Genomic DNA, 17473 nt, shown 5'->3' with positions numbered 1-17473 from the left:
TACAATTCTGGAAAAAATATTATAAACCTCAATGTGATGTTAGATGATATATCTAAAATGTGGAAACTGTCACCTCATGAAAAGCTGTGGTTGTACCAGATTACATTTAGTTTTTTTAATCAAATTTTTATTAACTTTTATCAAAATATAAGACACAAAAGAAAATAAAAAGTAATGGAAAACTAGGGAAGGAAAAAAGAGAAAACGTGGAGTAGGAAGGAAAAAGAAAAAAAAGGCATTGACTTCCAACTTTCTATGGCACAGAATATAACAATACAACCTCATTTTTTAAAAAACTTTTATACAGTAGTATATACTAGCCATTTCTATAACAAACCTATCTAATCAACAAAATTAATCAACATAAATTCAATGGAAATGGAAAGACATTTATCTGAGTAGGAACTTGTCACCAGTTTTTGAATAATCCTTGTGCTCCAAAAATTAAAAAGGGATTGGATCTGTTTCTAAATGATTTGGATGTAATGACAGGCTTAAAATTATTGTTAATTAATAATTTTATATCAACACCAATAGATATTATATGGGTCATTTTCATTAGCCTGCCCCCGCCTTTGTTAGGATATGAGAATTTCTTTCATTTAATCATTATAATGTAACTAGCTTTTCCCCCCTCGCTGTAGAATATTGTGCTTGTTATTATTTTATTGTTCTTTGGGGTTGCACTTTTGTTTTATTTAATTAATTAAATAAATTAAAAAAACAATTCCCAGTTATAGTTAATGTGTAGAGCAGTGGTTCTCAACCTGTGGGTCGGGACCCCTTTGGGGGTCAAACGACCCTTTCACAGGGGTCGCCTAAGACCATCGGAAAACACATATTTTTGATGGTCTTAGGAACCGAGACACCAATTTTATGGTTGGGGGTCACCACAACATGAGAAACTGTATTAAAGGGTCACGGCACTGGGAAGGTTGAGAACCACTGGTGTAGAGGGACAGACATAAAGAGGCTGTTGAGAAGCCATGGCGTAACGGACCAACCGATGAACCATATGGCAATATTACAAGTCTTAGAATTGTCTCCAAACCAAATAGCAGCCATAAAGGATATAAACGTGATAGACAGTAAGTTTCTCTAAAAATATATGAAGCGTTGGAAATCCAAATAACTAATCACTCAACTGTGTTTTAAAAATGTGCATGTTACCCGTCTTCCTAATGTTTAAATGTCTTTTTTGCTTCATATCTATTTTTCTAGCTCCCAAACATGGACTATAAACTGGTGTAACTTGGACAGATAATTTCTGAAATGATAAACAAAACATACTAGTATTGTAAATATGCAGAAGACCCTTCTCCCCACCCAGAGGTGGTTCCTACCTATTCAGTCTGGTTCAGCCGAATAGGTAGTAACTCCGGTGGACACGTGACCGTACCAGTCCTATCCTTGGTGGCGCCATCTTGATTTTCTGTTCTGCACATGCGCAGAACAATCTTCATTGAAAAAATGTAATTCTTATTCCTTTTTTAATGTTGTGCACATGCGCAGATCATTTTAAGTCAGTGGTTCTCAACCTGTGGGTCAGGACCCTTTTGGGGGTCGAATGACCCTTTCACAGGGGTCGCCTAAGACCATCAGAGAACACTTATTTTCAAAAAAATACAGAAAACATAAAATAATTTTATGGTTGGGGGTCACCACAACATGATGAACTGTATTAAAGGGTCGCGGCATTAGGAAGGTTGAGACCCACTGTTTTAAGTGCAAACGTGCACGCGCGCAGAGCGCAAATTTTTTTTGGGCGCCGAACTGGTAGTAAAGATTCATTATGTCAGCCAAAATCCATTAAAGCCTCTCCTTCAAATAATGCATTTTCATTTCTCAAGACATTTACAAATACAGTAAGCTTTTACGTTGGAACACTGAACTTTATTTAAAATGGTCAACATCAACACATTCTGTAACAACAGTTACAGGAGAGACAAGTTGGTGCAGAGGGACCCGTGATTGGATAATAATTGCATCGACTGGCCTTTAAGGCAGATTTGTCTTAAAGGGCCATGGTTTATTTCATATAAACTATTTTATATGTTTTATTTCACATAAACTAGATTAACTTTCTTAGCTTCCCACAAAACATCCTGAGCGTATGATCAGGTGGGTAATCTGAAGAATTAAGCGGTCTCAAACTCTCATGTACATCTTTTCCTAGGATATAAATAAACAATGATGGTTAAACCTTGTACAGGCAAGTCCTCGACTTGCAACGTTCATTTAGTGACCGTTTGAAGTTACAACAGCACTGAAAAAAGTGACTTGTGGCCGTTTTTCACACTTATGACCATTGCAGCATCCCCATGGTTCACGCGATTTACATTCAGATGCTTGGCAACTGTTCCCATTTATGATGGTTGCAGGGTCCGGGGATCCTTTAACCATCATTTTGCGACTCCTGGCAAGAAAAGTCAAGGGGGAAAGCCAGATTCACTAAAAAAAGCATGTTACTAATTTAACAACTGCAGTGATTCCCTTAATAAATGTAGGTAGAAAAGTCATAAAATGGGACAAAAGTACGCACTTAACCAATTTCTCACTCAGCAACACAAATCCTAGGCTCAATTGTCATTTGTAAGTCGAGGATTGCTTGTAAAACCAGGAGCAGAAATATACATACCTTTGAGTAGATGACTCTGAGGGATCGAATGTAGGCGTAGCACATGTCATGGAATCAAAATATGCAGATTGGGCCTGTGACACATTTGATCCAAGTACTTGGACAAAATCCACCATGCACATTTTAGGAACAGATGATATACTTCCAGATATTATTTTCCAATGCCCTGTACTTTCAACCCATAAATAGGGCATTTATTGAGTCTATGCTAATTAGTAGTCTTCATTTGCTGATTGGTCAGATTTTTTTTAAAAAAAACAGTCGTATTTTAAATATTCCTAATTACTGCCTGAAGGTGTTTTTTAGCTCTCTGTTGACACTTAATCTTGAGTGACTTCTCTCAAGAGAAAACGTTTGGAGTATCTGCATACATAAGGGATTAAAGAAGCCAAAATGGGCTTCCTTTTTGCAACTTGCAACTTCTTGAAGCCCTGCCTTTTTTTTTTTTTTTTTTAGCTTACAAGACATCCTCAAAAAGAGGGGCTTAGGAATGTGGCTTTAATCGTGATTTTTTGACTCCCTTCCCATGAAAAATCCCTGGAACACTTAACAAAACTGGAATAACTAACTGCATTAAAATGCACGTATTAACATGCTGAATATATCTTTTTTTGCGAATTAACCATAGTCTTTCAATTTTTTATAACACTTGTGTCACTTGGCTCCTTTTGGTACTTATAGATAAACGGCTAAATGTTTATCTCCATTTTACATTTTGAAACATGTTCCTTGAAAATTTATGCAATATAAATCTAACGTGTGACTACAATTCTCATTCAGCCCCTCAACCAAAGAAAGAAATTTAGAAAGAAAGTCAACAATAGAAGAGGGAGGGGAGAAGTGGACCAAAACTATGAAACTAAACTACTGTATTATTCTTTGCCCATCTGGCTTCCTTGAAAGAAACAAGTGTGGATGGGTCATACTGATGACAATTTATTCCATTTGCTTGGCATATAATTCAATCATCTCTTCCCATAAAGGAAATCTTGACAGTGTTAGAAGTTACTTTGCTATCACTCACTGAAATATTATACTGGTGATTTCCATGAGCTCCTTTGGGTTTTTCATTTGATGTTGTTTTGACACACATAGAAAAGCATCACATTTGTCAAAACTGACCCTTTGCCAGAGGTGGGCTGCTAGGGGTTCGCAGGGGTTTGGGAGAACCTCTAGCTAAGATTCTGTGCAGTTCGGAGAAACCCCAAATCCCATTCCTGGCTGGCCCCGCCCACCCTGCCGTGCCTGGAGTCCCATGCCACCTGTTTTGGATGCAGGTAAGTACAGGGTATGCACAGAAGGTTGGGGAGGGTAAAAAATGGCCCTACCAGAAGTTCGGTCATTTTCGCCATTCCGGAGGCTCGAGGAAAGCCTCCGGAGTCTGGGGAGGGCAAAAACAGCCACACCCACACCATGGCTATGGCCACCTTGCAAATGGGCAGAGAACCCCTTGCTAAATTTTTTGAAGCCTACCCCTGCGCCTTTGCCTCGCCTTCCCAGTAGACACTGCTAGATCTGAGGACAATTTACACAAGGACCTTTGTTAAAGTCAAAAGACTGATGGAACAATGTTGGACGTTCCTCAGAGGAAGTCAAAGAGCTGATTGTCTGCTATTCCTCTTATGGGCCAAACTACTTATTGCTAATGTTATTTGCTTTACGAAACAAATAAAAAGGGGCTTATTTATGAACAGCTAGCATTTGTTCTGCTAAGAGAAACAAAATAGGGAAAAGGAAAAAAAGAAAAGAAAAATGTCACTGGATTGGCAGGATTACATTTAATACTGTTAAACCAAAGTTCATAAACTTCCTTTACAACATTCCCTCGCAAAGTCGATTTTATTCACCCTACAGGTTTTCTTCAATGCCTGGATTTGCAGCAATTTCTCAGCCCCTTGTCCATATATGACCATCAGCATTCAATCATAAGTTGTGGCTCTTCCTTCTTGAGTAATCAGAGTTCCTCCTGTTTTGTTAAAAAAAAAATCACAAAAATTCAGATTCTATATAGATTTTAACTGTTCGACTAACCCCTACAATGGCAGATTCCCCCTTACGTATTTTCAACTCGGTGTGGCTGAACCTTGCATGATGCCCAGCAAAGACTCCCATGACAGGTGAGATCAGGTGTGCTTGGTAACATGCTGGTGGGTTTCCATGTTTTTTACTACCAGTTCGCTTATGCGCGTGCGTGATGCTTTTGCGCATGCGCAGAAGCGTCTGGGCGGAGCCTCCCACATCCGCCACTACCAGTTCGCCCAATCCAGGCTGAACCGGCAGAAACCCAACTCTTGTGACACAGATGTCTACACAGCGGGCCAGAGAAAAAGAAATAACATAATGATTCAAATCATGTGATCATAAATAATTGCATAACTACATCGTTTGCATGAGGACATCGTCAGGCAAGGGTCAAGATGTTGATGTTCTCTTGCCTTCTGGATGAAGCTAGAAGTGGACCATGATATCATTTCCCCAACTGACAACTGTGTTTTACTGTCAAGTCCTGTGAGACTGGCAAACTTAGGAAAGAATAATTTGATTACTGTAAAGATCTTTATTGGTAGTAGGGCAATGTAATAGAATTTAGAAAGTCTGCTGAACAGTTCCCCAGATAAATTTATGCCTAGCTTAATTAAGACAGAGTTAACTCCTTCTCACACTTATTTCCTGCCCTAGGCTGAGATGTTTCTTTTATAATGGCTGTTGTTTTCTCCATGTTCCTAGATGGCCTGCTAGATGTACCATCATAAAATCAGTCACTAGGTAGGTTTTCATGCTGTACTTTGGAGAAAGATACACTTACTCCAAATGAAAAAAAGCTGATGGAACCAAAGAGCTAGACAGGATGCTAATCCAGGGATAAAAGACTGGATATTCTTAAGGTAAAGGTACATGCATGCTAGTTGTTTCCAGCTCTAGGGGGCAATGCTCATCTCCATTTCAAAGCCGAAGAGCCAGTGCTATCCGAAGATGTCTCAGTGGTCATATGACCAGCATGACTAAATGCCGAAGATGCAAGGAACGCTGTTGCCTTCCCACCGAAGTGGTCCCTATTTTTCTACTTGCATTGTTTTATGAGCTTTTGAACTGCTAGGTTGGCAGAAGCTGGAACAAGTCCCTCTGTTACGCGGTGCTAGGGATTCGAACTGCTGACTTTCTGCTCAACAAGCTCAGCGTCTTAGCCACTGAGCCACTGCGTCCCAGGATATTCTTTAGACACTTCCTCATTAAGGAAATTGCAAGAATCCTGCATTCACCAAGAGAAGTTCACCAACACATTCAATTTTTTAAAAACCCATAAAATTTAAAAAACACATATTTCAAACTGGAGAAGAATAGTTCTGGGGGGGGGGGACTGGAAGGGGAAAAATATAGTACAGGAGTTTACTGTGGCAGCTTAATCAAACAGAATTTTTTTTCATGAAATGTTTTGCACCTACACTTAGGTAATGTTGACCTCGCTGGCCTTTGCAAGAGGGCTCAATAAAATCAAGACACGTCTGTCTTGATGCACATATAAAAAAAAGTGGGACTTTGCATGGTTGTGACTGTTACCTTGACTTATATTTTTATACATCTCTTTCCTCCTGGGACACCTCTGAATGCCATATCTTGAGGCAAACTTAATATCCCCTTACTTACAGAAGGGAAAGGTTTTTTTAAAAAAAACAATATGGGCAATTCAGCTTTCATGATAGTGTTGTGTTTGAAATATTAATCAAAATACCCAGTAAAACTTCAAATTTCAGAACACTGATTTCAAGATCAAAGCATTTCTGTCACGATCGGAACCATCTGCTTTTTGGCTTGCAATGTTTAGAATGCAAGACAAGTTGCCTCCCCCTGTCCACTATTATAATCATCTTTCCATTACGAAAGGTATTACAAATCATATTTAAAAGGTAACAGAAATAATAAAAATATACATTTTCTTTGGCTTAACAAGAGCACAGAGAGCTCGTTTGTTGCAGTGGTTAAGGCATCAGGTTAGAAACCAGGGGACCATGCATTCTTGACCCATCTTAGGTACAAAGCCAGCAAGTTGATCTTGGCCCTTTCACTTTCTCTCCGCCTTGGAAGGAGACAATGGCAAACCAGTTTTGAAAAAACTTTGCCAAGAAACTGCAGACTTGTCCAGGCTGTCTCTGAGAATTGGACACAATTGAGCAGAAGGGGGGGGGGGGGACGACACACATTTTTTGACAAATTAGGATTAATATGAATCCCTAAAATGGTTTCCTTAAACCAGGGGTGTCCAAACTTGGGAACTTTAAGACTTGTGGACTTCAACTCCCAGAATTCCCCAGCTGCTGGAGTTGAAGTCCACAAGTCTTAAAGTTCCCAAGTTTGGACACCCCTGCCTTAAACCATGGTATCACGGTTTTTTTTAAATGCAAACCATGGTTGCGTGAGTAGAGAAGAGATCATAAGCTTGATGTTTGCTCTTGTTCTTTTTGCACTAACATAACTTAGCACAGTCATTCCAATCAACATGGCTGTTTAGAAAGGCAGACTTGAGTTACCCAAATTCCCTAAGCAACATAGCTGTTGATAAGAATGATGAAAGCTGGAAGTCTATAAAACTAGAAAGCATCTACAATAAGAAGCATGGCTGAGCATGATGTATATTTGTGGACAATATAAAGAACAACACTGATAAATCCTCAAGAGGGAAAACCATTCAATTCTCTCTTTAACAAAAAAAGTGTTTCATTCACTAGAACACTAATAGAACTGTGTGACCTTTTAGGTATTTTAATGATATTTTAAAGAAATATGAAAACAGGAAACAGAATAATAAAGTTGGAAGGGACCTTGGAGGTCTTCTAGTCCAACTCCCAGCTTAGGCAGGAAACCTTACACCATTTCAGACAAATGGTTGTACAATCTCTTCTTAAAAACTTCCAGTGTTGGAGCACTCACAACTTCTGGAGGCAAGTTGTTCCACTGATTAATTGTTCTAACTGACAGGAAATTTCTTCTTAATTCTAGGTTGCTTCTGTTCTTGATTAGTTTCCATCCATCTCTTCTCGTTCTGCCCTCAGGTGCTTTGGAGAATACCTTGACTTCCTCTTCTTTGTGGCAGCCCGAGAGGAACACTGCTATCAGGTCACCCTTAGTCCATCTTTTCATCAAACTAGACATACCCAATTCCAGAAACTGTTCTTTATATGTTTTAGCCTCCAGTCCCTTAATCATCTTTGTTGCTCTTTTCTGTACTCTTTCCAGAGTCTCCACATCTTTTTTACATTGTGGCAAAGATCAGCAAACACCTGCTTTTTCAAAAGTTTGTTGTTTTTCAACTAGTTCAGATAATGTTATTAGGAGGTCCTCCACACCAATAAAATACAGATCTATAAACTCATCTTGCACATCTTCCCCAATTCCTTTTCAGGCTACATTTTCCCACATCATCTTCACCATCTGCACATCCCCAAATGCGTTTAGCATTGAACTGGAGCTCACTGGGAAGCACCTTTAGCCAATCATGACTTTCTCTAAGCCGAGGGTGTCAAACTCAATGCCCAGGGGCCAGATTCGGAGCTCAGGGAGGCTGCACAAGGCCCACCCAGGCTCCGTTTTCAGCTGTGAAGGTCTCCTACAGGCAGGGCCAGATTTTCCTATAGGCTAACTAGGCTTCAGCCTAGGGCTTCAAGATCAAGAGGGGCCTTTTATTTTTATTTATTATCCGTGCCACATTTTTTATAAAGGTTAGTACCAATTACAACATGTTTCATTTAATATATTGATATATATCACAGTAATGATGTATTTTATTATCTCTCATGTAATTTACAAACTTAAAAATGGGAGGTGAAAGGGCCCCATAAGTGGAATAGCCTAGGGCCTCTTTCCATCTAAATCCAGCCCTGCCTACAGGCCTCTGCAAGTGAAAATGGAGTTCAGGGGGGGCACGTGTGGCCTGCTTGGGCTCCATTTTTGGCTGCAACAATCTCTTGCAGCCCTCTGCCACCGAAAACAGAGGCCTGGGGAGGCATCACACTTCGTTTTCACTTGCTGGGAGCTGCAGGTGGTTGGCGCGGATGAAAATAGAGTCTCGATGAGTGACATCGAACTGGCTACACCCTCCCTGCCCCCCACCCCAGGCCCTTTGAGGTCAAGCACAACCCTCAATTAAATTGAGCTTGACACCCCTGGTCTAAGCTAATTGATGTTTCAGAGGACAAAGAAGACCAATCTTTCTACTCTGCCAGTTGTTCAGCTGGATTGCCTCTCCCCGCTAAATTCCCACCAGTCCGCAGAACCAAAAGAAGAACCAGTCTTCAGCTTGTGGTGGTGCTGTCTATAGCAAACCCAATTAAAGGGTTTTATTGCAACAGATGCTGAACGTATAGTAAATGCCATCAATTCTCTCTTGGAAACATTTCTCCATACTGAGGTTTCAGGATGAGGCAGGTTGTCTTAGGAGAAAACAAACACGGCATTCACAAACACTGAATTTCTTTCTGGGAATGCAAGATTCAACCATGGCTGAAGCAGGAGGAAAGATTTTTTAAAAAATGTTTTCAAACGGTAGCCAAGAAATTGAGTTCTTTGGATTTTTGCACTTTTTACTGCTGGTTTGGTGTTGGAGTAGATTGGGGTGAGATGGCTCATTATGCTGAGGTCAAACGTCTTCAGTAAATGTGTCCTTTTCAGCTCCTCCATCAATTCCCGATATTGTCTACTTTTTTTGCCTTTTATATTACTTTTGCTTGGTTTTTTTCCCCTGCCTCAATGAGGAAGGAAGATCGTTCTTTATTTAAGAACCAATAATTGTGTAAAATAAGCTCAGTTATCAACTTTCCCACAAAATTACCCAAGAAAGATTACCCAAGAAGATATCAAACAAATATCAGACTACCCTATTTTTCGGACTATAAGATGCACCGGAGCATAAGATGTAACATTATTTTAAAGAGGTATTTTTTTAAAAAAAAAGGTTTTGCACTCTGCAGGCTTCCCAATCACTCTGCACACCTCATTTTTTGCACAAAAAGGGGGGGGGGGCATGCAGAGCTTTGGGAGGCTTGTAGAGTGCTCCTGGGGAGGGGGAGCAAAAATGAGCAAAACCAGCCCATTTTTCACAAAAATGGGCCGTTTTTTGCAAAAAAAAAATAAAGGGCATGCAGAAGCTTTAGGAGGCTTGTAGAGTGCTCCGGGGGGGGGGGGCGCCCCATTTATTTGCTCTTTTTTGCCCTCCCCAACCCCCAGGAGCACTTTGCAAGCCTCCCAAACCTCACTGCATGTCCATTTTTGTGAAGGGGCGGGGTTTCGGTAGGCCAAAAATGGTGTATTCAGTGTATAAGACACACCCAGATTTTCAGCCTCTTTTTTGAGGGTGCATCTTATACTCTGAAAAATACGGTAGGTCTCAAAAACTGTTTTTCCACACCAATAGCAGAAAACAATTTATTCCTGAAATATTGCCCAGGCTCCGTCAAGCCCTATCCACCATGAATGGCTAAACAAAGCTCCAAGGGCCAGAGGATGTATCAATTCTGATCCTACACAACATGTGGACCAGAAACCCTGAAATAAAAAAAAGTAGGGAAAGCGGGATAGTTTTTGCATTTGTCAGAAGACTTTTTTGGAATCTCAAACCACAAAGCTAATCTTATCACTTCGCCAGCCCTTCGGTGATTCCAAATTAAAGAGTACCATGACTCATTACTCTTATGTATTTTATTCTTCTTTTTGTTTACTATATTGGTGCCAAGGCATAATGTGCTTTGGACTCCAGTGTAATACTTGAATCTAACCTCTGTGGATTGTAAACTATAATTTAGAAGTGAAGTTATGTTCAAGAATTATGGCTTTGTGTGATGTGTGAATGCCATCTTAATTTGCTACCTGAGAAGCTGGCATGGTTCCTACTAAATCAGAAGTTATGTCTGAAGCCCTGGGAATTCCCCAAAAAGCTGTTAATTCTAGCCCAAATCTTTGAGAAGAGTCCCAAGTAAACAATGGAGGGGCTTTATTGGAAGTTGGAATTTACAATATACTGATTTTGTCTGGAAGTGCTTCTGTTTTCTGAATAGAGGCCAGGCTTGACTTCTGCAGGTTAAAATATTCCTAGAAAATGAATTAAAGTGCGGGGGGGAACCACTTATTTTAATAGATCATTCACTATCTATCATCCGGCTGTTTGAAAACTGGGAAACAAAGGAAATCAGTAAAAAAATAATAATTAACTATGACATACACTGAAACAATGCTTTACATTGCGTAACTTGGTTATTGTTTATTTATTTTACTCAAAAGCTTTCTCACAAATGTTTTTGAAAGGGTTTTCAAAACAGGAAGCTGATTAAAACACATTATTAAACAGATAGCATCAATCCAACTCAGCAGCCCATCAGCCTATATATTGAATAAATGAAGTTTTTGGCATGTCAGCAGAAAAGAGAGTACAAGGAATGAAAGTTATCAACATGAAGGCCGATTCTCCATTCATACAAGACCTTCTCTAGCGGTGGCAGAATTAAGAGAGGGCCCTTCCCTTAAACTGTCACATCTTCCAAGTCGAAAGGGTTTTATATGGTACAATGAATTGTATCTGGAAAAAGCACAAGTCAATGAAGCTATTTTAATCAGAAAGTCTTATGCTTTACACGAAGACCCTGCAATGCTCTGGATCTGAAGGGAAAAGGTTCTCCAGAACATTTGCAAGGGCTCCCATACCATATCAATGGCAACTCTTTGGTTCATTTCCTGGATGTTGCAGCAGCTATGGATGGCAAATCCACGATCCTCCGACAAACCACAATTGATTTTAGGAGTAGCTATGTGAGAGTGCCCAATACTCTCTAAAGCAGGGGTGTCAAACGCAATTTCACTGAGGGCCACATCAGGGTTGTGTTTGACCTTGGGGGCAGGAGGGAGGCTTGGCCAGTTGGGCATGGCCAGCTTGACATCATGTATGTCGTGGTCACCTGTGGTAGCCCGGGTGGATCTGGGAGGATCCACTTTTGCTAGTAGTTTTTGCTAGCACGCTGCCAGCGAAAACAGAGCTCAGAGGGCTGTGCGTAGCCCTCCCAAGCTCCGTTTTTGCTGGCAGAGGCACCGCGGGCCAGTCCTTTACTGTTTCCCCAAGGGCCAGATCTAAGCACCCCATGGGCTAGATCCGGTCCTTGAGTTTGACACCCCCTCTGCTCTTAAGGATCTTTTCTCCTTCAAATCCCAAAAGTGATGCAGCCTTATTCATTATGATTACTCCCAATCAGCAATCTGCCTGTAACATTCATAAGACACGTGATAGATATGATAAACAGAATGAGGGAGAAGTTGAAACCCTTAGAACACCACAGGTTAACGATTTCCCAGCATCACTGGAACAATTATTCCTCCAAAGGGATATAAAAGTCACCAAAATAGTCATCATACATGAGAAAACAAGAGAAGAAGGATTTCCAGGGCTTGAAACATGCCAGCGCTGCTGAAGTAGGAATATTGGAAACTAGATAGAAATTATGAAAAATCAGAGGGGATTTCTTTGAAAGAGAATTCTTTCCATCTAATAAAATCTTGGCACTATCTCTTTGAATATGAAGGAAATCACACACAGTTACCCAGAAGAATATGCTAATATCTGTTCCTATTCAGCTTGGAGCCACTTTTACAAGCCAGGAAGAGCAAGAATGAAGCTTCTACTGTCTCATATAAACTTTAGACTCCACTTTTGCTTGAATCCAAGCAATATGATCTTGTACGAATTGTCTACAATTGTCTACAAGTGTTGTACGAATTGTCTACAATAGGCTGCTGAGTAGTTTATGTCGTGCTCCGGGTGTCCAGAATTTAATTGGCTTTTGAACGTTGTTGGACAACTTAGTACAGACGACATAGTGCCTAGAAAAAAATGATGCATTTACTACAATCAGTGTAATAGCTTGGACCTTAAAATAGGTTCTAGACCCATGAAGGTAAACCTATGACATGTGTGCCACAGGTGGTACATAGCGCCCTCTCTGTGGGCACGCGAACCATCGCCCCAGTTCAGCTCCACCGTGTATGCGGCGTGCCTCCCGCCAGTCAGCTGGTTGTCTGGTCTCTGCCCTACATGCCCCCCGTACTGCATCACCCCCCGCGCATGCGTGGAAGGGACCCAATGACCAGGTGACTGGTGGGATGCACACATGCACATGGTGCATGCAGGGGGTTGCATGTGCATGTGCATGTGCGGGAGACAGTACACGTGCAAGGGGTGCTCACACACATTGCATTTTGTGGGTTTGGGCACTTTGTGCACTCAATTCGGAAAAGGTTAGCCATCACTGTTCTAGACGATGTTCAGTCTGATTCTATTTTTCACTAGTGTTGCTCCTGTCATTATCCCACTGCTTTCTTGTTGGTTCTACTGACAGACCAGGGTACCTAGAAGAGCTCCTGTCCAAAAATACCATTATCTGATTCCAGAATTCAGCCATTACATCTCTGTTTTTCTGCCCTTCAGGTTTTGCTTGGTGCTACAAGTGTTCAAAGGTGAACAGGTCTACCTCCAGCCATGCAATCTCTTTCAGTCAGCTTTATAAAATAAAAGCCATATCAATAAGTTTGAAATCTAAATATCTAATTGCTGATGCATTAGTGTTCCACAACAATATCCTCTCAGGACCAGCCACGATATTATAGACAGGAAATTAACTCCATATTAAGGTTAGAATGAAGCTGTCAACTCGCAATGCATCCCTGACCTGCTCTCGAGTTGCCATAGGCAAAGGGGATGGGGAACTGACAATGCAGCACAGCAGTCACAAATGGAAGCACATTCCACGTATATCTTTCTCAAGGCTGTTTCCCAGGTTACCTGCAGCAGCCGGAGGGCAGTGATCTCTACAGCCAGCAAAAGTGTTCCATTGGAGAATGTGATTTATGACATACCCTGGGGGGAGGGGGGTTATAATTGGGTCATAAATTACGTGAGGTCAGAGTTGGCTTCACTTGGGTACCTGCCAACATATTGCTCCTAATAAATAACTGGATTTCTTTTGAAGCTTGGCTCGAGACTCATGTTTTAATTAGGGCATCCATCGGAACCCTGACAGAAGCTTTATTGCAAACTTTAATCTTGCAAGTCTGATTTTTTTTGTCCCCTCATTCTGATATCTTAGTGAGTCAAGGAGGGGCCAGACTCACTCTTTTTCTAACACAGTTTCCTCTCCCAGGACTCAAGAAATGCTTCTATCCTTTTTGTTTTTGTAATGACTTCTATTTCTCTCACGGCCATCTCCATGGCTCTCTACATTGAGCCACCTGGGCTATCTGAACTGGGATACTGTCTGGGAGCATTAAACAGTCTGTTGTGCTGTGTTTCATACCCTAATTTGTCTCTTCTGATAGTATTCCCAAGTAGACAAATTAATCTGGCTCTTACAGATATGCAGTAGCCTAGTAACCTAGATTTTTACTTTCTTACTCGTTTCAACAATTAGGATGTCCTTTACTTTTTGTCAACTTTCCCCGTAACTTCCCCAAACACTTTTCGTGTCTCCACAACTCAGTGGTCCCATAAATCAAGAAATGTCTAGCAATCTATTTTTAGACTATTTGCTCTATACTTGGTTTTATTTGGGATAGAAAGTCTATATGGGAACCTGAAAGTAAGTGTAATAAAAGGGAAATGACCTTACAGAACAAACTCTGGTTTTTCGGCAAGCTTCAGGGCCTCATGCATGCCTGCAGCCGAGAGTTTACGGTTGATGTTCCTATATCTACATTGCAGCAGATTGCGGTAGGTGGTCCTCAGGTCCCGATTGAAGAAGGCATATATAAATGGGTTAATCAAAGAGTTGGCATAACCCAACCAGAGAAATGTCCTCTCAACCCACAAAGGGATGCAACTGCAAGAGGTCCCACAGATGAAGGGTCTAGCGGTAGAAAGGATGAAAAATGGCAACCAGCATACAGTAAAGGCCCCTACAATTATTCCAAGGGTAGTGGCTGCTTTTTGCTCCCTTTTGAAGATAGAAATGTTCTTCCGTTCATGCTTAAGCAGACGTGAAAAATGGGTGCACTCTTCGGATTCCTTGTGCAGTTTCATGATGCCGTTGGCGGAGACCATCCCTTCCCGTTCGTTGGGTCTCGGGAAACCAGCAAATTTGTGTTTGGCTGCACTTTTCTTGGCAGCTTTGTAGATCTGATAGTACATGAACAGCATCACTGACATGGGGATGTAAAACGCAACAGCAGTGGAATAAATTGTGTAGCCAAAATCTTGGCTGATTAAACAGACTTTGTTGTCATTAATATTCTGAGCCCATCCAAACAGCGGGGGCAAAGTGATAGAAGCAGACAGCAGCCACACGCAAAGAATCATTTTAGCCATACACTTTCCATTTTGTCTTACAGGATAGGTGAGGGGTCTAGTTATGCCCAGATACCTAGAAAGATAAAAACAAACACCAAGAGTTAGTCTATATTCATTGTCAGTTTGTGGACTATTTATGCCCCACTATGGTGAGCTGGACAAATCATAATTTGATCCACTGATCAATCTGTCTCTCGTGCTTGCAAGCACACACATCTGTGTTCCAAATTAGCACACTTCTTTAAACACACAATTTCTAAATTATCAGACTCCAGAGTACAAACTGCCTCATAGGAACTTCAGCCTGATGTCCTCTAAATACAAATGCAGAAGGACCGAGGGCTCCACAGTGAATGTTAAATTATGCTACCGCCAACATGAATTCAAAGCTCTATCAATATTTCTGGAATGAGAAATAGGGAACCCACACCAGATACCCTGCTTTGCAGGACTGTTTTTTTAAAAGGTCGAGGCTGATAAATCTTTTATTTACAGGAATGCACATACCCATCTCTAGAAATTAAAAAACGAGAGTGTCTGCAGTTCTGTGCCTAGCTTGAAAATAGCAATAGCAGACTTATATACTGCTTCATCGTGCTTTGTAGCTCTTTCTAAGTGGTTTACAGAGTCAGCATATTGCCCCTAACAATCTGGGTACTCATTTTATTGACCTCAGAAGGAAGGAAGGCTAAGTCAACCTTGATCCGGTGAGAACCGAACTGCTGGCAGTCGGCAGAATTAGCCTGCAATACTTCCTTCTAACCACCGTGCCACCATGGCTCATAATATAACACAGCTCTATAAATTAAAAATGGGGAGTGGCTGCGGCTCTTGTGCCTTGTTTGAAAATAGCAATAGCACTTAGACTTATATATCGCTTCACCGTGCCAGGTCTGCCACTTCCCCTTTCTACCATGAAGGAGAGGAAAAGGGGCAAAAAAAAGGGAAAGAAAAAGATAAGATTGTAGGGAGCATTCAAAAGAGCTGTAGGGAGAACAGCAATCTCTACTCATCCCAATTTGTTTTTTGGTCAATGGAGCTTGGTGCTTTTCTGTGTTCATCATGGAAAGCATTTTATGAGGGTGACCAAAACATGTTCTTAATACACCCAATTTTCTCCCCCACTCTGCATCTGATTGTGTTATCTGTTTTCAACTTATGAATGACTTTTGGCTTCCTTCATAGCAATGGGAAGTATTTCAGTAGTAGAAAACTGGTTCTGCAAGCAACAAGTCCCAAGTTTCTTTTTCTTCTTCCCTAATAAATTGGAAACTTCCTACTGAGATCCTGGATACGCCCAGTCATTATCAAAGCTGTGGTGGATGGAACACAGATTGACAGTCATAAGACGGCCTTCTGTCCTGTTGCCGGGGAATCCTGGCATTGTCTCTATTTCCTTAAAATAGCTATGAACTGCTTACACTGAGTTGCTTGTAGGGAGAGAAAAATGTAATGGCTATTTCCCAATCACAATACAATACATTTATGTGCCATCCTTTGACAAACATAGTATAAGTTATCAGTCTCTTGCAATTATAACACTAATAATAATATTCCACAACGAAACATTTCTACAGTGTTTTCAGTACATAGATTGCTTAACAGTTCATAACTCTGGAACATACGCAAGGCTGATCAAAGGATACATTTAACTCCTCAGCCCATTGTGAAATGATCCCATCCTGGACTGAAAGTCGCATCTATTCTGATGTCAGGCAAGCAGTGATGTCCAGCAGGAAGAGCAGGAAGTAGAAACAGGGGCTACTATCACTCTACCCAGAGCCAAGGGTGAATGAGTGCATGGATGTCAACTCCAGAGTAGGAAGTCAAAGTCATGAGTAGAGTAGAGTAGAGTAGAGTAGAGTAGAGTAGAGTAGAGTAGAGTAGAATAGAATAGAATAATAACTTTATTGTCACTTTGAATGTACACTAATTGGCATACATTAAAATGAAATTTTGTTGCACACAGCTCTCAAAGGGTCACCACCTCCAATATACACTACATAACCATGACAGAATGGATGAATGGATGGATGGATGGATGGATAAATAGATAGATAGATAGATAGATAGATAGATGATAGATAGATAGATAGATAGATAGATAGATAGATAGATAGATAGATAGATAGATAGATACACATACATACATACATACATACATACATACATACATACATAATTATGCATGGATAGATAGATAGATAGATAGATAGATAGATAGATAGATAGATAGATAGATAGATAGATAGATAGATAATTAAGCATGTACCCACATATATTATGTGACACAGGGAAACAACACAGTCTAGTTCGGATGTATACATGTACATGGTGAGAAAAATGAATCTTGCAAGTTTACCAGACAGATGGTATAGGGCAGTGGTGGGCAACCTTTTTTTTCAACTGAGCCAAATCTCGCCAAAACCACGATTGAAATTTACTTTGAGAGCCACATTTTTAAAACCGAAAATACATAGGATGGTACACTGTTTTTAGTTTCAATAAGTTTTTATTGAGAA

General features: G+C 40.6%; 1 protein-coding gene across 1 annotated transcript in view; it reads right to left on the bottom strand.

Annotated features, from left to right (window-relative positions):
- Positions 1–4090: 4090 nt before the first annotated feature.
- HTR7 (5-hydroxytryptamine receptor 7) overlaps positions 4091–17473 on the bottom strand; it is a gene marked incomplete at its 5' end in the record, with an annotated part of 93170 nt that continues 79787 nt past the window's right edge. The window contains 2 exons of the mRNA XM_081955339.1: positions 4091–4604; positions 14275–15024. Coding sequence (XP_081811465.1) covers positions 4562–4604; positions 14275–15024 — 793 coding nt within the window. The 3' untranslated portion in view covers positions 4091–4561. The remainder of the gene's footprint in view (positions 4605–14274; positions 15025–17473) is intronic.

Source organism: Natrix helvetica (genome assembly GCF_964273705.1).
Source record: "Natrix helvetica genome assembly, chromosome: 5".
In the NCBI taxonomy this organism is placed as follows: Eukaryota; Metazoa; Chordata; class Lepidosauria; order Squamata; family Natricidae; genus Natrix; species Natrix helvetica.
Note: the sequence above shows the minus strand (reverse complement) of the source record. Positions and strands in the feature narration are given on the sequence as shown.